Here is a 27,797-nt window from a genome sequence, read left to right on the forward strand (position 1 = left end):
CTTGACAGTTCTCTCATGACTTTTCAAGAGCAGGAATATGCTGACTGACTCCAAAGAACCCGCAGTAACACTGCTGATATCCCAATTTGTTCTTCCCCTAGAAAATCAAACCCGAACATTGCTGGGAAACTGTGCGTGTTTTGTCCAGGTTTTTTTATGCCATCTTGTCTGAAGCTCTGGCCATACAGCCATGCAGACACCAGTAGCATTTTGGGAAGTTACCAGTACCAGAGCAAAAGCAACTTCCTAACGTCGTGCTGAAAGCTTTGAGCTGTGCACCATAAGGTCAGATAACTTCTCCATTCCCAGAGGAGCTGTGGATGCCCCATCCCTGGAAGTGTTCAAGGTTGGACGGGGCGCATGGAAGGTGTCCCTGCCCATGGCAGGCGGTTGGAACAAGATGATCTTTAAGGCTCCTTCCAGCCCAACCCATTCCATGATTCTATGATGGTAACACAGGTGCACAAACAGGACAGGCAGCAGAATCCAACCCAAGGGCCCAGGGAAGACCCTGCAGAAAGTGGGGCCATATGTGATGGAGTTATAGGAAGGATGAGAAGAAGGCTAATGCTTCACCCTCATTAACAACCTGGAATCCAAGTTATTAATGTGCAGGTGACACAGGCTTGGAGGGGCGAGTGCTTTGGCGCTTAGGCTAGAATTAAGAAAGCTGCTGCCAAATTGGTGAAAATGGGTGTAATTCAATGTGGGCAAGATCCCAACTGCATTTAGACACTATCAACTGTACATTAACAGCTGTAAATAATCAATTATCACTGGTAAGTTATCTGCTCCGCAGAACAGGATGGGGGTTTGGGTCACACGCTGAGGAGGGCAGCGGCGGAGTCCCCAGCCCTGGGGCGATTTAAAGCCGTGTGGATGTGGAACTCGGGGACAGGGTTTGGTGGTGAGCCTGGCAGTGCTGGGGAGCAGCTGGACTTGATGATCTTGGAGAGCTCTTCCAAAATGATGCCTTTGTGATTCTACGATTCAAACATTTAAATGCCACCGAGTTTCTTCTCACCGGGGCCAGTTATTTTGCCATTACCAAACCACGTATTTTTTTCCCCTGCTATGACTCGCTTTCCCGTTGTAACTCCTTTTCTCTAAACCCAGACGAAGACACGGTAAATCTTTTACGGTTTCTATTGAGTTTTTTTCATAAGTCCTCCCGGCTGGGCGCGGGGCGGAGCGGGCCCGGCCCGGCCCCTGGGCGGAGCCGCCTCCCGGAGCCCGGCGCGGCTCTGAGCTCATCGCCCGGCGCCGCCGATCCGGGGGCTGTGCCCGCAGCCCGCGGCTGGCTGGGTGGCTGGGTGGCTGGGTGGGGAGGTAGGTGAGGGAAGGAGGGGCGGCGGCAGCGGCCGTGCCCCGCTGATGTGGGCTGAGCTCTTGGTTGTGCCCCGCAGGGCCGGGCTGCGGCTGCTGCGGCGGCGGCACGGCGGGAGCGGCACCATGAGGCTGCAGGCGCCGCAGTTCCAGGCGCTCTTCACGCCGGGCCTGCGCAGCGTGGCCGGTGAGTGCGGGCTGGGGAGGCCCGGAAAATGTCCCTGAGCACAGCCCCGGGGTGGTTTGGGGTGGGAGGGACCTTAAAGCCCATCCAGTGCCCTCTCCTGCCATGAGCAGGGACACCTCCCGCTGTCCCAGGCTGCTCCGAGCCCCAATGTCCAGCCTGGCCTTCGGATGGAGCAGCCACAGCTTCTCTGGGAACTCCATCCCAGGCCCTTACCACCCTCACAGGGAAGAATTTATTCCCGGTATTTAATCTAAAACTGCCCTCCCTCATTTTAAGGCTGTTCCCCCTTGTCCTGTCACTCCAGGCCCTGGTGAAAAGTCTCTCCCGAGCATTTTTCGGTTTCTCCAGGCCGAGCACCCTCAGCCTGTCTCCAGGCACGTGTCGGAGCTCGTTTTCCCCTGTGTCGGCCGATTGGTGCTCTGCTGTTCTTGGAGAACTTTGGGTTCATGACTCACTGTGCTCTGCCATAAATAATCTGAATACTTTTCCCTTGTCAGAACCCTGACTGTTCAAAATGATCCCCAGCCCAGAGTCCCCAGGACCAGTTAGCGACCTGCCAATATTTAGGTTATCAGAAAAGCTTCAGAAAAATAAATCAGAATGACAGGGAAAACACCTGTGGGTGCTCAGCTGTGCCACGAATTAGTGCATTTTGCATGAAGCTGTGAGGTATTTGCTGCTCCCTGCATATTTGAGTGTGTATTCCTACATCTGTGATCTTAATTTTGTGAGAAGGCAGGCTATGGCTGATTGTGCCATGGGTTTATTGCTTTTTGGCTTACCTTCCCTTCCCAGAACTGTTTGAGAAGAAGAACTATGAGCTGAGAATAGCAGGAGGGGCTGTGAGGGATTTACTGAGTGGAGTGACACCACAAGACATCGATTTTGCCACCACAGCTACACCAGCAGAGATGAAGGAAATGTTCACAGCAGCAGGGGTTCGTCTGATCAATAACAAAGGAGAAAAACACGGAACCATCACTGCCAGGGTTGGTTTATGATTCATTTGGATCTTTTCTACCTGTCTGGGGATGTGCAGCATGGCCAGTAGAAAATTTGCTCCTTCTTTGTTAAACTACTACAACAGAGGTTTAAATGAGACCTTGCTTTACAGCATGGAGTGATTTTTTTGATTGTTCATTGTAGAATTGAAGTAATTATCATATTATAATGCTGCTGTGTCATCACCAGAAAAGATAATGTAGGCTGCCCACACAGGATCCTCATGTTTCCTGCTCCTGATTTCCTCTCAAATTCTGTTTCCTCTACCTTGCTCTTAATCCGTCTCCTGCAGGAAGATTTCTGCAGGCTCTGTAGAAAATAAATAATGTAAAGATTATTTTCAGAAGTTCATCTCTCTCGATTGTCAGCGCTGTATGCAGACATGGCACACGCTGCTGTGCGTGTGTCCCCCCACTGTTTACAAACACAGGGCTGAAAAAACGAGAGCAGCTTCCACATTTCATTTCATGGTTGTGCTGAAGTAACGCTGTCTGTGGGATTTGCAGCTCCATGAACAGAATTTTGAAATTACCACTCTCCGAATAGATGTTGTCACCGATGGACGGCACGCAGAGGTGGAGTTCACCACTGACTGGCACAAAGATGCTGAGAGGAGGGATCTCACTGTCAACTCCATGTTTTTAGGTAAATTTGAAAAATGATTATGGAGATGAAACAGTGACGTTTGAGTTTTGCCAGTGAATTCTGTCTCTGTGTCAAAGGTCTTTAGAAATATGTAAGATGATCTGACAGACCAGGTCAAATCACACAACTTCTCCTCCAGATTTCCAAATGAGAGTGTTTCATTGTGTCGGCCACATTTGTAAATTCATATTCTTCTATTTTTTCATTTTTTTCTAGGTTTGGATGGGACACTGTATGATTTCTTTAATGGCTATGAAGACTTGAAAAGCAAGAAAATCAGATTTGTGGGGAAGGCAGCTGAGAGAATCCAAGAAGATTATTTACGAATCCTGAGATACTTCAGGTAATAGTTGTGCCTTTCCTTGATAAATGAACTGTAGAAGGCTTCAGAAACATGCAAAAAGATACCAGTGATGTAAAAAGAGTTGTAGTTGTCATATTTCCTTGCCAACCTAAATGGTATTATGATTGTAAGTGGAGCAGTTGTTCTAATCTAACGTCCAGGGGTTTTATTTGGCAGATTTTATGGAAGAATCGCAGAGAAACCTGGAGATCATGAACCTAATACACTGCAGGCAATTAGAGAAAATGCCAAAGGCTTGGCTGGAATATCAGGAGAAAGGATTTGGGTGGAACTGAAAAAAATTCTTCTTGGAAACCATGTCAGTCATTTGGTTCAACTTATGTATGAGCTGGATATTGCCCAGTACATAGGTAAAGTGAAATGAAGATTGATTTCCTATTCCTGTGTCTTACACAGACAGAATTTTGTGGCAAAATGAGATCAAACTTGGGGTTACACAGAAATTAGATTTTTTTTTTTCCTGTGTTAACATCCACATTTCTTATTAGCACTTGTTTGCACTTTCTGTGGGTTTTTAGGGCTACCACTTGATGGGAATTTAGAGGAATTTGCCAGAGTCACTAAAAACATCCAAAATCTGTCTCCAAAACCCATGACTGCCCTGACGTCCTTGTTCAAGGGGAAAGATGATGTCACAAACCTGGACCTGAGGCTGAAAATCTCCAAGGAAGAAAAAAACCTTGGCCTTTTCTTGGTGAAGCACAGGCAGGAGTTAACCAAAGCCCCGGGGCCAGAACCACTTAGACCATACCAGGACTTCCTAATGGATGTAAGTGTAGTTCAGATTGCTTTATTTGGGGCTTCACGGTGAACTGAATGAATTTTTAAGACATTTATAACATCCAAACCTACTGTATCTTAGCAACTCTGAGCACCTTGTGCTCTGTAGCAATTTTTGGACTGATTTAAAAGTCAGTCAGGTTGAAAAATGTCACATTCCATCATCAGTTTTGTGTGATCTTACCTGGGACTGGCAGTTTGCTGTGCTGTCCTGTTGAAATAGGAAACAGGAGCTGGACCTCAGGGGAATTCGGCTTTTTTTGGTGTGAAATTGAGCTTTGAATTGTGTATGGAAAATCAGTGCAATTCCTGGTGTTCTTGCCAAAGCCCACCGTTCCTTAGGCAACCTGTGATGTTCTTCCACAGCGAAGTTAATTCACATTTCCAGGTGAATTCTGCACTTTCAGAGCAGCACCTGAGACTGAGGGCAAGAACCAGTCCCTGTGGCCAGGCCTGTCTCCCACAGGAAAGCTGATGGATAAGGGTTACAGCTCTTGCCTGGAATTCAGGGAGTCTCCAAGGATCTCCCAGAGCCTCCAAGACTCAGTTTAAAAACCTGTGAGGCAGGAGAGATCCTTGCATCCAACAGCTCTTGCCTAACAAGGAGTAATGGGAATAGCACAATGCTGAGCACACTTGGAGCTGTTTCTGCTGTTTCATAGTGAGCCCTGGATTTTTTTTTCCTTTTTTCTCCTAGTCTAGGGAAGCTAACACCAATTCCAAGATCTTGGAGCTCCTGAAGTACCAAGGAGAAGAGCAGCTTTTGAAAGAAATGCAGGAGTGGACTGTGCCTTCTTTCCCTGTCAGTGGCCACGATCTGCGGAAGATGGGGGTGTCCTCGGGAAAGGAGATTGGGACAGCACTGCAGCAGCTGAGGGAGGAGTGGAAGAAGAGTGGGTACCACATGGATAAGGAGGAACTGCTGAGCTGCCTGAAGAAGTTGTAAAGTGAATAATGACAGAACAGTTTGTGCCCTGATGGAGTGGAAATGAGCTCCCAGGGAACTGAGCCTCTCAGCCACTTGAGCATCTGTCACAATTAACATTTTCATTAGTAATTCCTGACTTCTGCAAGGAGAGGGTTTGTTTTTGTAACAATGTAAAACATTGTTTGCCAAATTCTACACTCTCAACCTCTCTTTGCTCTCTTTAGTGATAAATATTTACTATTTTATCATGACTTAGGGCACGAGAGGTGACAGCAAGATTTTTCTCATTCTGACTTTCTATATCCAAGAAAAACCCTGCAAAAATGGTTGGTTGTATCCTCTAGATAAAATCATGGAGGGTTTTCTATGTGCCTAGGAGAATGTTTGGAAATAATGGGCTCTACCTTAACTCCTTTTGTACTTAAAGCTGGATAACAGATGGAAATACTCACTCCAGCAGTTCCCAAACAGCCTTGCCATGGAAAACCAGGCTCTTTTCTAGAAGGATTTTTATTTTCCAGAGTTCCAGAATCAGTTTTAGGTTGAAAGGAGGACTTGGCTGAGTATCATGAACTTTGAGTAGTTTTTCAATAACTTATCACTGAGTAATTAAATCCATGCAAGCTGGTGAAGGTTCTACAGTGTATTTTCAAATTCAGGTGTGAGGCAGGCTATTAATGTTAATTACATTAACAAGGGGAGATGCAGCTCCTTGTCCAGGGACTGTGGGGATTTGGAGCAGTGCTATTCGTGGCTGGTCTTTATGAATGTCTTCCTGTCCCTGGGGTTTTTGGTGTGCTGTTAAAAAACCTCTGAGAGCAGCTCGTGTGTGTATAAATCTTCTTGCAGGTTGAAGTTTTCCTGCAGAACCGTGGTAACGAATAAACTCCTTTGGATTTCCTTTTCCTCGGATATCATTTTGCAACACTAGATGGCAACACCGGAGCAGTGCTGAAAAAAATCAGCATTTTGGGCTTTCACACAACTTCCCAGCTGCCTTTGATTTTCCTGGGACGTCTGGTCCTTTAAATAAATTATCCTGAAGGTGCTTGGGAATTTGTGGGAGACAGCAAGGGAAGAGAGGAAGTGCTGTTTGTCAGTAAGGCAGATCTCACAAGAGCAGGATGGTGCTGAATGAGGTAATTAAATTGAAGCCTCCTTTGTGCAATTTATGGAACTACTGCAATCTTGGGAGGGAGAGTGACAAAATTCAGGTAGAGTCCTTTGAAGAACACTTCACCAAACTGCAAGCGTTGGGGCAATGGCTGTGGAGGTGGTAAAGTATTAACACTTAACTTTACCCAGTATTGCCCTTGGAGAGAGGATTTTTAAGGACAAAAGCTTGAAATTTATTATCTTGGCATGGACCAAATGGATACTTTGGACAAAGGTTAGCAGGGAGATCTTCCCATGAGTGATGAGCTCCAATTTCCAGCTGTTTCCCAGCCCTCAGAGGGGCTGGTGTGCCTGGATCTGATCCTGGTCCCAGATTTAATCACTGGTTTATGTCTGAAGGACTGTTCAGGGGTCAGGGAACCTTTGTACAACGTCATCCCCCAGAATTAAGGATGACAACCCAGATCCTCCATATGAACAGCAAGGAATGATTTATTTAAATGGATGCTGAGAATGATTAGACTGAAAAGACTTTAATAAGAATTCTTTACTACACAGTGTAGAGAGTTACAGCTGCTATAGAGTGCACTATTACATCAGTCATTTCAAAGCCAGCTTAATTATTATTGATGGGTTTAATTGGAGATTATTTGGCCAAGCTGGTCACTAAAAGCAGGGGGAAGCCCCTGTTTCCTCCATCCCTCACTGATAACACAAGGTCCTGATACAGATCTCCAGGGCTCAAGAAAAATGGCAAAACCAGGTTATTCCACGAGCACCCTAATGAACAGTCCTGCTGGGAATTCAGTGTAGGGAGCACCTGTGTTCCAACACCTCCTTTAAGGATCAGCTCATGCTTGAGGTTTCCCATTGGTCTATTGAGCATCTCTGTTCATCTTCCTCAGAAATTAACCCCTGGGAAAATGAAAGGCATGAAATAAAAAAATCTTTGTCAATATTTTAAGCAAGTGGTGCCAGTTTGAGATCTGGAGAAATGATGGGTTTAAATAAACACTTCTTTATAGAGTATGGACTATTTAAATAGCAAATGAGGAGAGAAGAGATGAAGCAGTTCCATACACCCATGGTCAGGTAAAGTTCTCCAACAGCTTACTTGACTAATTAAATGACATTCACCATGTGTTTTAATTAAAGTTACACATCAGCAAACCCACAGGGCCTTGTAGGTTGGTGACTGTTCCAGCTTCCCACTGCAACACCAAAAAATGAGTTGGCCACCACCCTTTCCTATTGACCCCCTTGTCCTCAGAGGGACACAGCCCAAAGTTTGCAGAGAGCAGTGAAACAAACCCTTATTCCTGGGGGTGAAGGGAGTTCCCATTCCCAGAGCAGCAGGAGGGGGTGCAGAGCCCCAGAGCAGGGTTGGGGTGCCCCCCCACCCCAAAGGGAACGGCCCATGGAGGGCAAAGCCATGGCCAAAGCTCTTCTCTGCAGCTGGTGCCGAGCATTAACCGCGGCTTTTCAAACCCTTGCCTGGAGATGCAACGAGCTGTGAAAATGATGAACAGGCCCCAATGTCCTGGGAGCCTCCTGAGGGGTGAGGGCCGGGCCACAGAGCCCATAAAGCCTGGGGCTCAGCAAAGAGGGGAGGGGAAATGGGAACCACGAGGGCCCTGGAGCGTGCAGGGAGGGCAGGAGCTGCCCTGGCTGAGCATCCTCCCTGGCTGAGAGTCCCTCCTGCCCTGCACATCCCTCCTTCCTGAGCAGCCCTCCTGGGGCACTGCCTTACAACCCGTGCCTGGAATTATTTCCTCTATACACACAAAATATATATAAAAAAAAAAAAATATATATATATCTATATGTATATAAAATAAATAAATGTATAACGTGTTTAGCTAGAATATATAATAATAAATACAAATATATATAATAGATCATAATAAACAATAAACATACAAATATAGAAATAAATATACATATACAAATAAAAATATAATTGTATTTTTATAAGTGAATAGAAATATTTTTCTGTATTATAAATATATATTGATATATTATTATTAGATAATATATAAAAATAAATATGGGCTATATATAATATACAAGTATCTCTCATATAATACATGATATATTGTATATTATCTATTATACATTAAATATTATCTATACTAAAATTATTATGTTTATTATATATAATAATATTAAATTATATATTATTACTATACATAAGATATTGTTATAGACTATAATATCGATTATATCTAATTATATATAATATATAGTACATATATTGTATATTTTATTTATTACATATATATATTATATAGGGGTGTGTGTATACATATATATATATAAAATATATGTGTGTGTATATATATACATATAATCTATTTCTCCCTCTCTCTATGCCCCTAACCCCAGGGGGCAGCTGAAGGGACTGGCCCTGCCACCCAGCACAGGTGTGTGACACTGCAGAGCAGCTTTACATCCACAAGCATCACCAGCACCCGCAGGCCTGTTCCTCACTTCCCGATCATTAACCATCGTGCCAGCCTGTGAAATTTGTGCCTCAGCCCCCCCAGACCTCGGCTCGGGGCTGTTTAGGGAGGGTGATGCCTCCTGCAGCCCCAGCTTGTGCAATAAACACGTGTTGTACAGGGGAATTCAGCTGCGGGAACATAAAGCAGGACTGTTCTCCTTATTTCACATCCCCATTGCGAGCTCAGGGAGTGTGGGGCAGTGACACCAACCTCCTGCTCCTCCCACACAAACTGGGGCTGGTACTGGGGAAAATCTGTCCAGAGCCTTGGATTCAAACCGTGTCCAGATGGAGGCAGGACACAACACCCAGACCCACAGGAAACTTCTGCTCCAACTGCTCTGGAGTTCTGTTCACCGCCTCTAGGAGAGCTCTTGGATTAAGGATGTAACACACCTGCATTGCAGAGCCTTTCTAATTTCCCTGTGGATTCAATACAGCTGGAGACAATTTTCAGGTACCCCGTGCTCTGCCTGGGCTGTTTGGGTGGGTGACGTTCTTAAAAGCTTCAATAAGCCTAAAAATCCCACACAACACTGGAGCATGAGTGGCTGCAGTACAGTAACCCCTTTTCCTCCCTTAAAAAGCTGCTCCCAGCTCCAGTGGGACACAAAGGATTACACTCCCCTGGTGGGGAGAGAACAGTGTCCTCCATTATCTGGCTGGGCAAGACAACAAGGATTTAAAGCTTTGTTGCATAAAAAATACAGAAATTTGACAGAGAATAAACCTTTCTTTCCAGCTGGTTCTGGACCTACAAAACACAAGAGGACAGTGCTACATAAAGTGTTCTTGAGGTGCAAATCTTACCTAAGGTTTGGGAGGAGAAAAGAGCAGCTCTCAACTTGTCTGTAAAGTGGTCACATTCTCCTCCTCTTCATGAGGAACTTCCAATGCCAGATTTATCCTTCTGGGAGAAGTGGAGGTGGGACTGTGGTCAAACATCCCATTCCTGCCCTCATAAATGGTGGGGGGCAGCCAGTTTGTATGGAAATGAAGGGTTTGAGTCACAAACAGGGACATTACCAGGGTCAGAATGGTGTCACTCCAGTATCACTCCCTCCAGCACATGCCTGAAGGTCATCCAGCCCCTGGTAATCCCTTCTCCACGTATCCCATGGCATTTCTCCCGGAATTCCCTTTACCTCATGGCCTCATTCCCAAGGTCCATCATTAACTCTGCCTTTGTCACGAAGTCCTCTTGTCACAAAGTCCCCATGGTTTTGCCCAAAGCTTAGAAAAAGTTACAGACTTTTCCAGTGGAGTGTCAACCACCCTCAATTCCTGCTTTCCAAACATTTGTAAGGAAGGGAAAACATCACAGTCAGCCAAGCTCTCAGAAGAAACAAACATCTTAAAATCCAGGGAAAGCTCATGGTGCACTGCAGACCTTCGGCCAGAGCAAGAAATGCTGCCCTAGGGAAAAATCCGGCCCCAGCAGCACTGTCCGTGTGGAAAACAATTCCCTGGGAATTCCCACGAGGATTCTGTGCAGGCTTGAGGGAAGCCTGGAATTCTGCAGGTGTTTAGGAGTTTAAAATTCTTCCCTCTTGACGACCCACCCTCTCTCCCACGTTATTCCTTACTTTCTCTGCCCTGGGCCAGTCCAGCCAGCACAGACTTGGGAGTGAAACTCTTACCTTTTGCAGCCAAACCTGTTTAAAATACATCATAAACTCAAGTGCTGCCTTTTTCCCACCCCAACAATCAGCAAAACCAGGTGAGTTTTGAAACAAATTGGATTTTATTCTTTGCAAATGTTTGCAAGCCACAAGATTTGTCAGAAAAGTTGTCCCAAAAGGCAGAGAGAGGAAGAGTTAAAGCAGAGACTGGGCTACCCCTGGAGCAGTTTACAGAGCAATTAAAGGTGACAAAGAGAGGAACAAATGAACTGCAGCACATCCAAAAAGAGCATTAATAAAAAACAAATGAGTATCTGCAATGTTTCAGGCCCAGTGTGCAAGTGGTTCTACGTATTTGTCCAAATGAAACTAAAATAAATGAGAACTTGCAATGTTACAGGCTCTGCCTGGGGGTGTTGGTGATGCTGCAGTGATGGCTTGAAAACGAGCGAGTCTGTGCCACAAATCCCGTGATCCCTCAGTCCTGCTTACCTGCAGGACACTCCTGTTCCCACAGGATGCCTGTTTGTCCCTCAGCCCTGACCCCAGCCCCATTCCCACATCGAAGGGATGGTGATGGGAGAGGAGAAAAATGATCCCCTGGGGCAGCAGCCAGCAAGTCCATCGGATTAATTAATTCCTGCATGAAGCTACTCAGCCAATGAATGGGGTAAATGTAAATATTCATAAAATCTGATTTCCTTTGATTAGCTCTCATGAGCAGTTGCTGTCCGTATTTTTCCATACTGATGTTCCAAATTTTCCACAATTCCAACCAATAGTTTTCTCTTCAAAACAGAGAAAAGCACGGAAAATAGGAAACAATGTATGGAGCCATCCCCAACTCCACACCCTGGAGTGCTGCACCCTCTGATCCCTCCCAGGGAACCCTCTAAGGACTGGATTCACCACCACAGGATTCATCAGCAACCCACGATGTCAACCTGGAAAGCGTCGTGGACTCGAATGTGGCAAACACTACACAGGGTAAGCACATGGAACAGCATCACCAATAAAATCTAATCAGTGTTAATTTCCTCCTGACTTACCTCGATTATATTAGCTTACATTTGACTATATACACAAAACACCAAAAATATGCCTATTCTGGATTCAAACACTGCCATTTTTAGTTGACAATCCAAAAGACTCAGCCAAAACCCCAAAGAACTGAACCCTTACGAAGTTCAGTGACAGCTGAGAAAATCCTTCTGAAATTCTCCTTCCCCACCCCTCAGTGAATGCTCACACCAAGGCAGCAGAAAGTGCTGTGAGCACCCTCCAAGTTCTCAGCCCCACTGAGGGTCACAGACACAACAGGTATGAGGGATTTTGAGGGGAAAAGTAACAAAATAACCCAAATGTGCAGCCCAGATGTGTTGTGTGTGCAGGGGTGAGGGAAAGCCAGGCCTGGTTCCAGTGGATTTCCAAACACAGAGGATTCAGAGTCTCCCTCTCACACCAGCACTTGGCTTTCAAACCTTATAATGAATCATCATCTACATCCAGAATGTTTTCTGGATGAAAACGAGCCTCTGTGTGCTCAGAGCCACATCCCAAGTATTGCTTTTCCCAGTTCACTGCCAAGTCAGGGCCCTGCAGACGGAATTGAACACGGAATCAAAGATGTCTAAGGAGAACAAAAGCAGCACAGAGGTAGAAAGCTTCAAAGAACTAAACCTGAGTTACACAATCATTAATCTCTACCTACCTGGCATGACAAACACCCAGCAGCATCCAGCAGCACGTCCATGGTTTGGGGTGTTTTTCCAGCTGCAGGTACCACACTAACGTGGGAATCAGCTCCAGGTGTGCCAGGCTTGGCCTTGGCCCTCAACTGAACTGATCTGTCCTTGCCACACCTGCCTGGAGCCCGACAGAGAACAAGCAGCCAATGGCTCTTGTCTTAAACTTAATTAGTTTTGCATCACTGTGAAGAAATAAAGAGTGGATGATAAAAGCTTCACAAGAAAAACAAGTGTTTATGTGCACAAACATACTGAAAAAAATCTCCATTTCCATCACCAAAGTGCATTCTGAGAGGGAAAAAACCAATAAATCAGTGGCAAAAGCTGCCCCAGTTTGGCACCCAATTTGTGGAGCACAGACAGCCCTTCAGACAAAATAAAAACCAAACCAAAAATCTACCAAGAAACAACCTCCCCACAAAAAAGCACTGCCTTATTTCTGTTTTATTTAGGAACTTTTGCTCTTTGTAAGGTGATAATGGGAAATTTTACTTTATGATCTGATAGTTAAAACAAAAAATAATTAAAGAGATTTTTCCTTCCCCTTGTCACAACAAGCACTACTTAAAAATCACCTCAGTGGGGTGTTTTAGAGTCCTTCCCAAACCCCTGGACACCTACACTGGTAAATTAACCAGCAGTAATTTGGGGAAGTAATTGAAGCACATGGAACAGAAAGTGACAATGCTGTTTACCCTCTGGGACTGACCTGTGCACTTCTTACAAACAGTTTAAAACATGAGACTTCTAAAGTCAAGTGGACTAAACAGATGAGACAACTTGTAAGGAACAGACACTTCCCATGGGTTCCATCCTGGGAGGCAGCTGCAATTCCAGCTTTTGCCCATTCCAGCACTGCCTCCAGCAGTCAGAAACTCAGGCTGCTTCTCTCTTCCATGGGTATTCAGCAAAGAGCTGAGAAACAGCACAAGCAGCAAACCTGAAGGACTTCACAGAGTTAGGAACAGGGATTCTCAGCAAACCACTTGTAAGTGTATTATGGCAAACACTCCACAGCAGGAAACTGCTACCTACCACCCCGGGAATATTGCATCAATCAGACTCTGCTTATTGTGATCTTAGTTTGATTTTAGTTTCCATCCCCCTTCCTTCACTGCAAGTAGGAATTACACAAGGCTGGACAAAGCCCAGTCTCAAGCGTGTCCACGTGGATCAGAGATTTCCTGGTGTCCCGTGTGGGACCTTCATTCCTGGTGTCTCCTGGCACCCCCTGTCCAGGAGCAGTCGGGAGCTGCAGCACGCGGCTGCGCAGCGCTGCCAGCGCGGCGAGCCTGGCGTTCCCCGGGGATGGCAGCGTGGTGCCCGGGCTAAGGAAGCATGGAAGCAGGACTGAGCAATGCACGGGGGCGGCTCACAGGCACAGCAGCGGCGAGCGGCCGCGCTCCGAGTCCTCCTCCCCGTCGCCCTCGGGGATGCGCGGCAGCAGCGCCGAGCGCGTCAGCCCCCAGAACTTGGGGGGGGACAGCTCCTTCCTGGTGGCCGTGAACTTCCAGCCCATGTGGCTCCCGCAGATCCTGCACTGGGCGATGGTCCAGGCGTACCTGCCACGGGCACAGCAAAGGCTCGGTCACAACACGGAAGGAAAAGGCCTTTGGAAAATGCTTCAGTGGGTAACAATCCCAAAGTGGGTGTGGGTAACAATCCCCAGCTGGGTTTGGGTAACAATCCTCAGGAGTCCAGTGCCCATGTCCCATCTAAAACGCTGCAGACCTTAAAAAAAGTAAAGAAAAAAACCTCACAAAAGCCCCACCCCCAAAGCCCTCTCTTCCCTCTTCGAAGAGAGGAAGCAACCAAGGATTTTCATCGCCCCAGGTTTCAGCAATGAAATGCTGAGACCCCTAAAGAGGGGTCAGAAAACTTCTCAGAGTGAGTGACTTAATGGGAATAAAAGTGATTTTTGCCCTGCTGCCCAAACAACAGGGACTGCTGCACTTCCCACAGCAGCAGAGCTTTTCTCCAACAGTTTTATGAGGTAGAACATGAATATTTCAAAGCCCTCATAGAAGAGCTGAGAAAACAAAAAAGGAACAGAAATATTAACTACAGATATTAAAAGTCCCAAATTTTCTTCAGGGAGTCTTAAAATGTCTGACAGAAATGCCAGGCATCCTCCAAGTCATTGCTCAGTTCTAGGTGATATTCCAGGAAAAAATCCTGGGTGCGAGACCTGTTATTATTAGGCAAACTTTTACATCTGAGCACCTAATTCTGTTAATTAATTAATCTGTTACTGTCTCAGAAAGACAGACTATTATTAATTATTTATTATTAAAATAAAATCAAAGATAATCAGATCAATACAAATGTCAGTAATTTTTAACTTCATGTTAACATTTATTTCGTTTTTAGATAAGAAAATGTATTTCAGTAGACTAAATGCATTTATACCTTCTGGTTTGCATTTGCACTAAAGCTCTGTGAAAACAATTATTTCAGCTGTACCTTAAACAAAAGCACCCACAAAGAAACTCCCAGACCACTTTGTTTAAACAGTTTAGATTTAGACTATGTTTTAAAATCTTAGTATTTCCCCATTTAAAAAATATTAAAGATAAATTCTGCAATATTTTATGTGATTTGTCCGTTTGATTCTGTATTTTGAATAAGCCTAAATTTACTTCCTTATTTTTCATATGAGCAAAATGATAACAGGTGCCTAAAAAATTCAGTATTTACTATTCCACCCTCCCAGAAATGCCCAGTTTGGGTAATTTTCTAATAAAATGCTGCTGCTCTTACCCAGGAAACCAGCTGTGCTCTGTTGAGGGCCGACCACTGAGGCTCAGGTTGCAGGCTTTATATACAGTGAGGGTTTCATGGATGTATCCATGGGGATTCACATAGGCTGCCATGGGCCCACACAAGGATAAGCTACAACACACAAGGAATTTTGTCAGAGAGCAAGGAAAAATAAAAAAATACCCCGAAGCGTGGCAAATGTGAAGAGGAAAAACTGCCAGCTAAGTTTAAAATATTTCTCCAGAGCAAAAAAAATGCTTTTCATAGGGGGAAAAAAAGTCCCTTGAATTATATTATTAAAAATGGAAAGCAAACAGATGCTAATTTAAAATATCATTGGTCAAATTTTCTTAGAATTGCAGGAAAGTACACAATGGGCCCATCCTGTGTATTATGTTAAATAGCAACTCCCAAGAAAAGCGAGGAAAATGTAACTTGAAAAGTAAGCAAAAATGTTCATTTACTGCAGCAACTTCTCAGCACCTTCTGTTAAAAGTTCATCATATTGACACGGCAGGAATTGTAGTGTCTGCAATCCTTTATTTGATTAGAAGATAAGAAATGGCTTTTAATTACCCCATCAGCTCCTTATCACACTGGATGAAGGAAAACTGTGAGGAGTCTTTGTTAGCCCAAACCATCTCTTAACCTTCCCATTATCAGAGGGGCTGGGCTGATAGGAGTTAATCAAGATTAAAAACACTGACAAGGCTGACAGAAGCAGCAATTATTTGGGAAATGTAATCGGTGTTAATCATGCGAGATATTGTATAGGGCAAACAGAGAATGGGGTCAGCCTGCAGTTATCAGGAATTAAATTCTTAAAAGAAAAAAGGGATCCCAACATTTAATGACATAAATGGGAACCATCCCTGCATACCAACATCCTGGCAGCCCGCTTATACCCCCTAATTAATGCATTTTCATCTGCTTATGAGGCCTGTAGGACATATAAATGAAGTGCTGTGAATTAAAATTTTGGATCTCAAACTTTATTCAGAAATACCAGGATGAAAAAGTCTTTATGTGGCACATTTGTATTTCAAATCATTCAGTGTGAAGGTGCTGGGGGTGTGGCACAACACCAACTTCTGTTACAATATACCTGGAAATGCTGAGATTTCCTAACTTTTTATTAAAAAAGCTCAAATATAAACTCCCTATAAATATTTACTTAAATTTTATTGGAGCTCTGGCAAACACAGCAGTTTTAAGACATAACCCAGCTTAATCCGCTTTGCTGTGCCTGTGTTTCTGACCAAACACCTGCCCAAGACAAAGAGTAATAAACTCACCTGAATATTTCATTCTTGGTAGTTATTTCTGTGTCTTGGCATTGCTTACAACAGAGAGATGTACACTGGGAAAGAGAAACACAGAGGACAATTTCATTAATTTCCAGATGCTTGTCAGCAGTGGGAAATAATAAAAATGTCTCTCCCTCAGAACAGACTTTGGACCAACTGTTTTGTTTATCTGAACAACACTTATATAGGATATTTTTCTACACATTTTACTTATTTAAAAACATTAATTGTTCTCCCAAAGACATAACAATGTTCATATACTCCCCTCCCAAAAAGATCCACACACAGAGAATTGGATCTGACTCCACAAAGATAATAAATGAGCCAACCTTTTAAGGTCTCTAAAGGCTAATTTAGAAAAAACAACTTTTGCTCTTCTGCAATACAGCACAGAAAAGGCAAATGAGACAAATGCAATCATTAAGTCTTTCTTAAATTTGAGGGTACTGTAGATCAATGGGTTTAATTTCCTCACAAAAATAGGTAAAACATATTGATCTCTCTCCTGGAGATTATAACAGATTAATCCATCTTCTACAATTTCTACAAAGTGGAACTGAACAATTCATCACTGACACTGCCCAGAAAAGAGGCATTTAAATCAGCTCAGCAGAACACTCCCATTAATTATCAGGACGTGCATTACTTGTACTTCTTTTTAAGGGTAATGCCTATGAAATTACCCCCAAAATGATCCCCAGTGTTTTGGAATAAAACGCTGCACCCAGGGAGAGGATCTTCACCTGTGCTGTTATAACCTGGAGTTTGTGCTTCTGAGCCCCCCTGAGCTGTGACTCCTGCACTCTGTGACACCACACACTCAAATCACTCTTTCCTCTCCCCCCTTCTCCCTTCAGAGGTGGTTGTTGCATTTCAGCTCCTCCAGCTCCTTTCCTGGAGGTGCCTCTGGTCCTGCCCCACTCTCTGCTCACTGGAGATGAGGAAGGACAAGAGCTCTAGGACACAGATATTCTTTATCCCCTCTGGAAGCTCCCCTGGCCTCTCTCTCCTGCCAGGAACCTTCCCCAACTCTTTCAAACCACCCCCACTCAGATTGCAACCCAGTGCTCACACAGCACTCTGAGAGCCCAATTTAGCCACTACTTGATTCCACGGCTCCAGTTCCAAACCCATCTAATGCCTGCAATTAGCACTCTCAAGTGGAATTCACGGTGTTATACCTGGGAGTCAGGCACACTCCTTAACATAAGCGTAGGTAACTGGGTTAACAACAGGGAAAGCTGATAAAAGTACAATAGAATTCACTGGTATCAGAGACAAGGGAAAATGGATCAGCTCTCAGGATCGGTTTTATTACTGGAAATTACATTCTGAACGAGCCAGGGCACCCTAAAGAACCCTGGCTAAAAACGACTGGTTTGGGCCAAAATGTTGCTAAATAAACTGTGAAAAGCCATAATGCACTCACCATTCTGACACTAATGCAGAGCAGTTAAACACATTTACAGACCAGAATGCCACGTGTTGGTGAACACCTTTTGGGTATAACCTAAAAAGCAGCTTTAACTTCAGTTTGTGAGGGTAATTTAAGTTTTCCTGTCTCTCTGGAATTTATAGAAAATATATCATCATGGAACACGAACGGCTCTCAGCAGCACTTGAGTATCAGGGTATCTTCAGAGTTTCAACTCAGGAAAGACAAGTGAAATTTAGTCTGATTACAGCCTCAGGCAAAAACCTGCCCATTTTTTTCTCAGAACTTGGAAAAAGTGTTTTCTGTCTCCTTTCTTTAAATTTCTAGTGCATGAACTTTGGGAAGAGGATCACTATTAAGATGACATTCTGGTTCACTTTTCCCCAGAAGCAGGCAAGAATTTAATGACAGTGCTTTTTAGCCAAACAGGCAAAATTCCCACTTCTCTGTATCCATTAGACAAACACAGCATGGTTATTTAGAAAATGTAAACTATAATAAAAACTGTACTAGACAAAAATAGAACATTTAGAGCATTACAAGGCCATGGCAATGGAATGAAGGGAAGGGAAACAAGAACATCTTAACAAGGAATTGCCTAACAAGTCTTATTAAAAAAACCCTTTTTTAGTCCAATCTTTAGATTTACACTCAATACTACATAGATTTTGCTACAAAACCCACAAATTTCCATGGCAAAAAGATACTTGATCGTGGTGTCAGTATGGGGCCATGATGGCTGTTAGCAACACTGGACTTCTAGCACCATCTCTTGGCTAAAAAAGTGCTGTGCCACACCAAAATACTTCTAACAAAAGCAAATATTACTATATATATTGTATGTTCCTTGCTTGCTGCCAAACATAATCCAGCACTGAGACGTCATTTTCCCTCTGAGCAAACTTCTGAAGAAATAACAGAACACTCAAGGATTAGCTGGAAATTCCATACATTTCTGTAAGAGATTCTAACAGTCACTCCTGTATTTTTTTGGCAATTCAGTGGTAAATAAAGAAGAACTACTCACTTTGTTCATGATATCTAACTCACAGCGGAGCCTCTGCACAGCACTGCCTATTTTGAGCAACTGGATACGTAAAGCATCATCAATGGGCAGGCAGGCAGCAACTCTGTAAGAAAAATCTAGAAATGAGAAAGCAGCAGGTCTGTTAGAATTAACAGAGAAATAAAATAAAACCAACTATTTCTATTTACAGTACAACAGGTAATTATCTAAGCTGGGTTTTCTTAGGAAATTTAAAAGATAATTTTAAAAAGTGAGTTCATAAGACCTCGTACCTACTGGGTTCGATGGAAGAGATTCATCTTTAAGGTTTTCATCCCACTCATGGAGCTGCCTCTTGACTCTTTCCATCAAGGTTTCCTTTTGTTAGAAGAAAAGCCTAATTTAAATACATAGGTATTGCTGTTTTCTTAGGAAAAAAAACAAAAGGGAAGCAAAATGTAGAGTAAGCTCTTTTCCCTAAGTGGATAGTACCTTTTAATTAAAGAATAACTAAAGAATCACTTTGTAGCTACGTATTTTAACAGTTTTTGCTCTGAGACAACACAGAAGGAACCAGAATCTTTACTATCCCTCCCAGACATTTGTTCTGGCACCAGAGAACAAGGACACAGAGGGGGAAGCCCTTCCTGATCTTTTCACACTACAGTGAATATAAAATGCTTTAAAATGGAAATTATGAGCCAACAAAACCAAAGCTTTTATATTATCCCATACTTAGATATTACAACTACAAAACTCACCGCAGGTTATTGGATTTAAGGGTGAACTTACAGCATCATAGAGAGAGTAGAGCCAGGGGGGCCAAGATGTCAAACTGGCACAGTGGAACTTCCTCTGAAACCAAACCCACAAATACTTATTCTTTAACACTAGCAGGTTTTAGGGAGTTTTTTCTTTTAAACAAACAAAACAGGGGAGACAGACCTGAATATTTAAAGATACAAGACATTATCCCCATCAGGACTGGCACTTCACTGTGAAGCTTCCAAACCCATTTTCAGATGCACTGAAACACAGCCTTCTGAACAGGACAATACATGGATTTTGTCACAAAACCTGTCTCTGCACTAGAGGTATTTCTGATGTCTGGTAATAAAAAATTATGTCTTTCAAAAGGGTATCTATCTGAAACAGAGATATAGTTCAAAATTTAGGTGCTATTAACAGTGCATCTGTTCCTAAGTCTCCACCAGCTGTCCCTGGAACCACCAAATTTCCACCAGTGTAATGTCATTTGCTTAATTAACCAATTCTCTCCAGTGATTTCTGAACACAGAAATTTAGAGCTTTAGTTAATAGAAGTCTAAAAAGCAGCACACAGCATAACTGCATTGCTTTCCAAAAAGGATCTCATATTGCACTCTAAATACGTACAAATTCAATGTTAATCTCCCCCTTGAGGGCAACTCTCCTCACTTACAAATGACCCCAACAGAGAGATGGAGGTCAGAGGGACAGTCACCCTGCTCTGGAGCTGCATCCCAGGTTCTTCCTACAGTGGCTTCACTTCATTTCAGCTTCACCTGACAGAATCAGCCTGGGAAAGGGATTCCCACCCCCACAGCCCAGTGTTTCTGGGCTCACAGGAGCTTGGTCAGGAACTCTGAGAATCAAGAGCTCTTTGTTATCAACAGATTGTATTTTTGTTTGGTTTTGGTTTCTTGTTTTGCTTTGTTTGTTTTTGAGGGTACAAGAGTTCAAAACCATTGAAGAAAAAAGCAAATCCAAACATGAGGAGAGTCACCAGGATTCTGTATTAATTTCTGGAGGTAGTTCCAAAGATCTCTACAGAGACAGAAGATTTCAAGGTATCTTCTCTGTGTCAACGACCGAAACAGTGGAGCAAATAATAAATACAGATATAAATACAGATTTCCCAGAGAGGTTGTGGACTCCCCATCCCTGGAAGTGCCCCAGACCAGGCTGGACAGGGCTTGGAGCAACCTGGGATAACGGAGACTGTCCCTTGCCCATGGAATGGATGGGCTTTAAGGACCTTCCCAACCCAAACCATTGTGTGATTCCATGAAAAGCAGGAGGTTGGAATCCGCCTTCCCAGCTGTGCCTACTCCTCTACAGATGGAATTTGATATTGATTTTCTCAAGATGCCACCAGAAATTAAAACAAAAAATACAAAACCAAAATAACCAAACCCCCAGAGTAACTTCTCACCTTTTGGTACTTCTGCCACCACTGCCGAATGGCTCTGTCCTGCCAGGAAGTGGGTTTGGAAGAGGGAATCACATGGCACCTGCTGAGAGACTGCAGCTGCACTGCTGACATGGTGGGAGGCAGCACTCGCTCAGGGAGGATTTGTACTTTAGCCTGCTGGATTCTGAGAAAGGAAACAAAAAGATGAGGTGTACACACATTTTTTAAATGTTTTTTTATGGATTTTACAGCTTATGGGAACACAGGCTGGTGCAATGGATTAATCAGTCCACAGTACCAGAGAATTTAAACAACAACCCATTCCATCAGAACTTCTTTATATTTTCGAGCACTACAGGTCTGTTGGGATAGTGGTGGACAGAAATACAGACAGATTGGCAGTGGCAACACAGCAGCATGTTCCACAGTCTCAGCACTAAAGATTTAGGTTTTTGTCTCCTCAAGTTACTTTTGGTATAAATAGTCAGCTTTCCACCTCAGTGCCTCAGTTTAGCTGAAATGCAGTTTGCCATCTTCAAACCACAAAAGCTTCTGTGCTCAGCTAGAGGTCAGAATCAGCAGAAAGAGGATACAGACTCTGATCAGATTTTAATATCCCAGCATCAACGAGGTCACCTCTTCCACAAAGACCTCAGCATATGTTATGTGGCTACTAAGAATGCTGTCCAGCAGGAAAGACTTTATATTTTATCAGGATTATGCAGCAGAAATCCTGAAATCTTCAGGTGTTTTTCATTACAAATTTCCAGTTTTCTTACAGGGACAGCACTGAACTGGCCACTTTAATAGTTATAAAATGAGTTGTGCCACAAGCACTTAGGAATCAGAAACACCAAGAATTATGGAAACGTTCTTCCTGCTAAGGATCTCTGGACACTGAATTCTCAGTAACAAAGCTGCTGTTCCTGCAGCTGTCCAAGTACTGCCACCCTGTGTCCAAGCAGGGGTTTTCCTAAGCTGTAACATTTGCAGTCTGTTATTTGTAACCAAATGTTAGAGGGCAAACAGCACAAGGATTCTTAATTTCTTCAGCTGCAGGTCACAAAACCACAGAAATGCTGCTCCCAGGCCTCTTTCTAAAGCAATGCCACCATGCTGAAGTGCAGGATACAGTGAGTAGCTCTAGATTTACAGATTTGGAGCAATACTTTACAAGCCTTGCAGAAAAGATTACAGAACCTCTAGCAATTGTGCTAAGAATTGTCACATGCTCCTAGATCAGTGCTGGAGCCTGAACCTCTGGCCAGTGACACTGCCATGGTGCAGGGCATGATGCCAAGAACCTGAAAATGAGGGAAGACTCAGCATATTCTTACTGGATGCTCAGGATCTTGATCACTTTTAGAAATGGAAAAAGGCATTAATTACGTAATATGTAAAAACTAGTCAGAAGAGCCTCGATATCACAGCCATCACACTGGAACATGGAAAAAAACTGGAAAATAAGAGAATACTCCTAATCAAAGCTGACTTGAGTATAGAATTAACTGCATAATTTTCTTACCCATCTGACTGTGTTCTTATTTCAAGCACCTTGAACCTTTGTCTTCCTATTGCTTTCACCTTGACTGTTTCAACTCCATATTCCTGCTCTTCTCTGTAGGCATAGATTTCTGCTGTCGTTCCAAACTGTGCTTCCCTCTCATGTGCATTACTGAAAGTAACAGAATTAAAGGTGAGTTAAATGAATTAACCCCCCTCCAAACAGCACTGCTCATTCAGACTCCAGTCTGTCTGCACTGAGTGTACATGACTGGTCTGATCAAAAGAGTAATTTTGGTAAAATACCTTCAACCATCACAACCATTATTTTTCCATTATAAAGCAACTTCTATTGTTTGGGTTGGTTGGGTTTTTTTGCCAGGTGACTGCTTTATTTTAGAGTCTAGATGTGACATTCTGGGAGCACAGGGATCACCAGTGTGTCAGCATTTCAAATGCAGACACTCCAAGTACCAACACTCTTTAGATTGACTTTATAACAGGAACTGTTCCCACCTCCCACACAATTAATCCATAGTAAATTGCGGGGGGAAGAGGGAGGAACATTCCCAACTTCTTCTGGCACTCATCAGCCTTTCTCTTTTCCACTTTTCTATCACCTCCTGTCTCTCAGCTCTACTGTGCAACATTTGCCAGTGCTTGTTAATTCACCCACAAACAATACAATACAGTTCTCAAAACAAGAATGTGACTTTAACATTTCAGGTCAGGGCTTATTCTTTAACAAGACGGAACAAACAGTTACTGAAATGAAGAGGATGCTCAAACAAAGAAGCAGATCAGCACTTGCTGTTTCTCCACACAAACACGTGATGCTGTCAAGCACCTACATTGCCATTACATATTGGAAGGCAATTTTTGTTAAACAATTTCAACTTGTTGCTGAGCACAGAGCTGATGCAACCATCTGCTTTTGCTTTAGTATCCACAGAAACCGTGCTAAAACATGCTGCATAAAAAACATCCCCCCATGGATTTTACCTGTATGCAAGGACAGCAAAGGTTCTGTCTTTCTGAATTAAATTCCGCACCATGCTAACCTCTTGGGGGCGGAAGAGCTGCAGCGGCAGCGTCTGGCCGGGGATCAGCATCACCATCACCCGGGGCAGCACGGGGATCACCTGGCAGCTGTCGTCATCGTGCACTGTCCTCCCGTGGAACTCCTCCATGTCCGAGCCCAGGTACTGCCAAGGGCAAGGGAGGGACAGTCAGGGAAGGGGCTGGGTGCTCAGGAAGGACAGGGACACCACGGTGAGCAGAGGGATGGAGCTGCTCTGCTGGGAGGAAAGGCTGGGAGAGCTGGGGTTGTTCAGCCTGGAGAAGGAAGGCTCCAGGGTGATCTAACTGTGGCCTTCCAGTGCCTGAAGGAGCTGTAAGAAAGATGGAGAGAGACTATTTCCAAGGGATGGAGGGACAGGACACAGGGAATGGCTTCCTGCTGCCAGAGGGCAGGGTTAGATGGGGTATTGGGAAGGAATCCTCCCCTGTGAGGGTGGGCAGGCCCTGGCACAGGGTGCCCAGAGCAGCTGGGGCTGCCCCTGGATCCCTGGCAGTGCCCAAGGCCAGGCTGGAGAAGCCTGGGATAGTGGAAGGTGTCCCTGCCCAGGGGGTGCAACTGGATGCCCTTTAAGGTTTTTCCAACCCAAACCACTCTATAATCTTACGATTCTGTGAAAATAAAATTAAGTTTGTGACTTGTAAGAACATTACAATAAAACTACACAAATTCCATTAAAATCCCTTCAAGAGATATTTAATGGACAATATATAAAAAACATACCACATGTGATGTGGGCAAACTGGTATCAAAATTAATGATGTTTGGCTTCTCAGCTTCTTTACTATCTTGGTCTTCCACTTCCATTTCATTGTCATCCTCTTCCTCGCTCTCTACTGATAAGCACATACAGAATATTGTGTAGAAATCAATCAGCAAAGACTGACAAAAACCTGAGAATCAGGGAAATGCATTCAATATTCCCAGGCTACAGCCCTTCACAGGGAAATAAACCTGAGGAAAAGAATGTTCTTGCTGTTACAGCAAAATCATCATTCTATAGAAAGGGTCAAAAGCTGGTAATTTATTTCTGAAAGGCTAAAGAACAACTTTCCTTGGAAGAAATAATAAACAAAGGCTGTCGGTTCAGGTTTTCACTGCAGTGGCGCTTCCTTATCTCAGCTCTAAAGGTTTTCTGCCTGCACACCAGGATGCCAGGTAACTCCATTCCTTGTAGGATGATGAGTAAAGTGTCTGAAGCAGCACAAACCTGAACAATCAAACTGCAAGTGAGTAAGAAGCAATGGGAAGCTCTGTATTCATGCAGAGACTCTTGCTGGTATTTCAGACAACTTAATTGCTGTCAGCCTCTGCTGTGTGTACACCAAACACAAACCCAGCAAAGGCAGCTGCTAAGGAACAAATTACAAGGCTCCAAGGGATTTCAGATATAAAACAGCATTTAAAAACCACTACTTCTTTCCCATTTCTCAGACAATCCTAAAGTAATTTTCAGGCAAGAGGACAATTAAATTATAGTCACTGCATTACTTGACCCTGTTTCTTTGAACACAAACATTATTTATACACCAAGTTATGTCCAAAATAGATGTTAGCATAAACCAATCTGCAGGATCCTTACACCAAGAGCTGCTGGGTAATGGATAATCCCAGTGGTGCTGAAAAACATCATTTGGACCTTCAAAGCTATTACAAGATGGAAAAAAATATTTTTGCAATAGTCTGTCTAGTTGCCTGCCTTTGCAATTAGTTTCTTAAAAAATAAACCAGAGCTGAAAATTTAAAAGGCAGAGGGATTCTCTCATCCTGAAGGCTTCTGTAGGGAAATCTCAAAAACGAAAGATGCTGCAAAGCAAAGAATTTTCCTTCAGAAATGGGAGCACCACTGATTTTACTATTTCTGAGAGTAGGAGGACAAGAGAACAGCGAAGAAGGCATTAAAAGCTGATTCTGGAGAACCTTTTTTTCCCTCTTTGGCCTCCAAGCACGTTTGTTAAATGCTCTCACAAAGTGTTTAGTCACTGGTCTTATTTCAGCTTCACCTCACTTACATTTTTTTTAATAGTGTGTAGTTTACAGAAGCTGCTCTTACAGATCCTATATTGTATTTATCTCAGCAAGAAATGATCCAGCACAACAGGAAAAGAGGTTACAGACTCTCTTTGGTATTGTACCTAATTACAGTCCTTTAAGCAATGAGACACCATCTGCCTAATGACTGCTAAAAATACTCCACATCTATATAAAATTTCTTATATTCAATTAACAACCCTAACCATGAATGACTACAAAATGTTTAAGATGTCCAAGACGTCCATTATTTTGCTCAGTTTGATGGAGGGAAAAAACAGGAAGTTTTTGTTTGGTTCTGGGGCATCACTGTAGGATGGGGGAGAGAAAAAAAAAAATACTCTGATTTTTCCATCCATCATTAGCAGTTTTAACAGGGAGAGGCCGTCCCACTTGTTTTTCTGAATGCAGAAGGAATTAGCAGCAGTTGATTGGAAAGAACTGTGCCCTGCAAACTTTTGCTGGCTGTTGCCAAAAGCGCACAGTGGCTGCTGTGTGGTGCTGGTGGCTGAGGGACGATGACTCATTTCACTGCAGCAGCACCAGCGAGCCCGAACCAGAGAAAACCCCGGCGCCTTCCCTCTCCTCCTCCCTCTCAGCTGGCAAAACAAGCTGAAGCTTTTACACCCCCAACTATTGGGGTTTATTTTTTTTTTAATTCCAGGATTAGCAGCACCTCCAGCACACAGGAACGAGGGAAGGCGAGCGGTGAAGGCTCCCCCGCATGACAAAAATCACATTTTCCTCACGCTGGTTCACTAACACAACCCAATCCACTCTCAATGCCTTTGTGCAGAAATGAGGAAAGATGAACTTCCTTTAAAGAAGAGGGACAAGGTTATATATAGGTCATATTAAGGTTATATTAAGGCTGTATTTCCTAAAATATCCAGGAAATAGCTTATTGAGGTGATATTAAGGCCGTATTTCCTCAAACATTCAGGAAAATAGCTTATATTAAGGTTATATTAAGGCTATATTTCCTTAAGTATTCAGGAAATATTTTCTTATTATTTAAAACATACAAGTCTAAAGAGCTCACAGAATTTCCTGCCATTGGAAATGACCCTGGTTCCTGGCAGGATTTCCTGCTCCCTTTTCCCCTGCAAGCTTATTCTGAAATAATGCTTCTTTGCAGTTAAGCACAAGCTGCTTCCCAAACTATTCGATCTCCTGTCAGTGTGGAGGCACCATATCCAGAACAACACGTTATTATGCAACAATTACGTGTAATTCCCTGGCTGAGGAATTGCACTGGCGTGTGTGACAGGTAAGCCGGGCAGCACATGGAACCCAGCCAGTCCCGAGCACCTCTGCTTCCCTGCTTATTCGCACTGGAGAGCGTTTAAATGAAGCAGAGACTTCCTAAAACAACACAGGTTTTCCTCGGACTTTTGGTTTCACAGATGTCTCAGTGTAGAGCGAAGTGCCTGGTCTGCCCACTCTGGCGGTAACCCCACCGCGCGTCTCACCCCAGCGGCGGCCCCGAACACCCGTGACCGCGTGTCCCTTCCTGCACCGCACATCTGCGGCCTCGGTGGAACATTTGCAGCCTCGATGGGTTTGCAGGAGCCCAGGAGCAGAGGCCGCAGGAGCCCCACGGGCCGAGGCTCGTCCTGCGCCGCCTTCCACCGGCCGGGAGCGCCCACAGCTCCGCGGCCCGGCACCGCCGGCCCTCCGCGCTCCCCGCACCGCCCGCGGGCTCTCCCCGCCTCCCCTTCGCTTCCCTTCTCCTCTCCCTCTCCGCTTCCTTCCTTTCCTTTCCTTTTTCCTTTCCTTTCCCTTCCCTCCCCGCCCGCCGAGCCCCGTCCCGGCGCTTCCCCCGCGGGTGCCCCCGGCCCGGCCCTCACCGGGCACTAGCTGGTTCCCCATGTTATCTCGGGGCTCTCCGCCTCGGTCCTCGGCGGCCATCGCTGTTTACCCGGAGAGCAGCCTGGGAAGGCGCCGGGGCGGGGGCAGGAGGCGGGCGGAGGAGGAGCCCGGGAGCCGCGGCCGGAGCGGGGCCGGGAGCCGCTGCCGGTGCTCGCACCGATCGTGAGGCGGTGGCTCCGTGTGCCCGGGCAGGGACAGCCCTTTCCGCCCGCAGGGCTCGGGGCTGGCGGGGGACAGCGGTTCCTCCTTTGCTCAGGGGGCACGGCCGTGGCTGACCCGGGTAGGGCGGCTCCGGTGGCCCCTGCGGCGAGTCCCCAAAGCGCTTCGTGCCCGGGCCCCGCTGTGAGCATGGGAGAGGGGCTGGGTGTGAGTAAAACCCGCGGTGGGTTAAACCTCCTGGGTAAATGGCTT

At 44.5% G+C, this 27,797-nt stretch overlaps 2 protein-coding genes across 3 annotated transcripts; one reads left to right on the plus strand and one right to left on the minus strand.

Annotated features, from left to right (window-relative positions):
• Positions 1–1,266: 1,266 nt before the first annotated feature.
• On the plus strand, positions 1,267–6,144 carry TRNT1 (tRNA nucleotidyl transferase 1). Its single transcript, XM_010390270.4, has 7 exons — positions 1,267–1,513; positions 2,309–2,502; positions 3,022–3,160; positions 3,377–3,503; positions 3,681–3,874; positions 4,043–4,293; positions 5,002–6,144. Exons 1-7 carry the CDS (start codon positions 1,375–1,377, stop codon positions 5,248–5,250), a joined length of 1,293 nt encoding a protein of 430 aa, XP_010388572.1. The 5' UTR covers positions 1,267–1,374; the 3' UTR covers positions 5,251–6,144.
• A 4,428-nt stretch (positions 6,145–10,572) lies between these two features.
• On the minus strand, positions 10,573–27,470 carry CRBN (cereblon). Of its 2 annotated transcripts, none has more exons than XM_039559096.1 (11): positions 27,365–27,470; positions 24,207–24,319; positions 23,408–23,610; positions 22,428–22,577; positions 20,924–21,086; positions 19,522–19,584; positions 19,023–19,107; positions 18,751–18,866; positions 16,277–16,341; positions 14,982–15,113; positions 10,573–13,783 (listed from the first exon to the last, which is right to left on the minus strand). In XM_039559096.1, exons 1-11 carry the CDS (start codon positions 27,423–27,425, stop codon positions 13,594–13,596), a joined length of 1,341 nt encoding a protein of 446 aa, XP_039415030.1. In that variant the 5' UTR covers positions 27,426–27,470; the 3' UTR covers positions 10,573–13,593. The 2 variants fall into 2 exon arrangements, with proteins under 2 accessions (XP_039415030.1, XP_039415031.1); XM_039559097.1 differs by having other exon boundaries at positions 24,207–24,316; positions 27,365–27,461.
• Between the last annotated feature and the right edge of the window lie 327 nt (positions 27,471–27,797).

This window comes from Corvus cornix, chromosome 12 (genome assembly GCF_000738735.6).
Source record: "Corvus cornix cornix isolate S_Up_H32 chromosome 12, ASM73873v5, whole genome shotgun sequence".
NCBI lineage: Eukaryota > Metazoa > Chordata > Aves > Passeriformes > Corvidae > Corvus > Corvus cornix.

Excerpts from the sequence above, each read along its gene's own strand:
- CRBN (XM_039559096.1), bottom strand. The coding sequence starts at position 27,425 with ATGGCCGCCGAGGACCGAGGCGGAGAGCCCCGAGATAACATGGGGAAC. Across the intron at positions 19,585-20,923 it reads GGTGGCAGAAGTACCAAAAG|AGGAAGTTCCACTGTGCCAG; the intron begins GTGAGAAGTTAC and ends GTTTGGTTTCAG. Across the intron at positions 19,108-19,521 it reads TCTACTCTCTCTATGATGCT|GAAACCTTGATGGAAAGAGT; the intron begins GTAAGTTCACCC and ends TTCTAACAAAAG.
- TRNT1 (XM_010390270.4), top strand. The coding sequence starts at position 1,375 with ATGTGGGCTGAGCTCTTGGTTGTGCCCCGCAGGGCCGGGCTGCGGCTG. Across the intron at positions 3,504-3,680 it reads CGAATCCTGAGATACTTCAG|ATTTTATGGAAGAATCGCAG; the intron begins GTAATAGTTGTG and ends TTTATTTGGCAG. Across the intron at positions 4,294-5,001 it reads ACCAGGACTTCCTAATGGAT|TCTAGGGAAGCTAACACCAA; the intron begins GTAAGTGTAGTT and ends TTTTTCTCCTAG.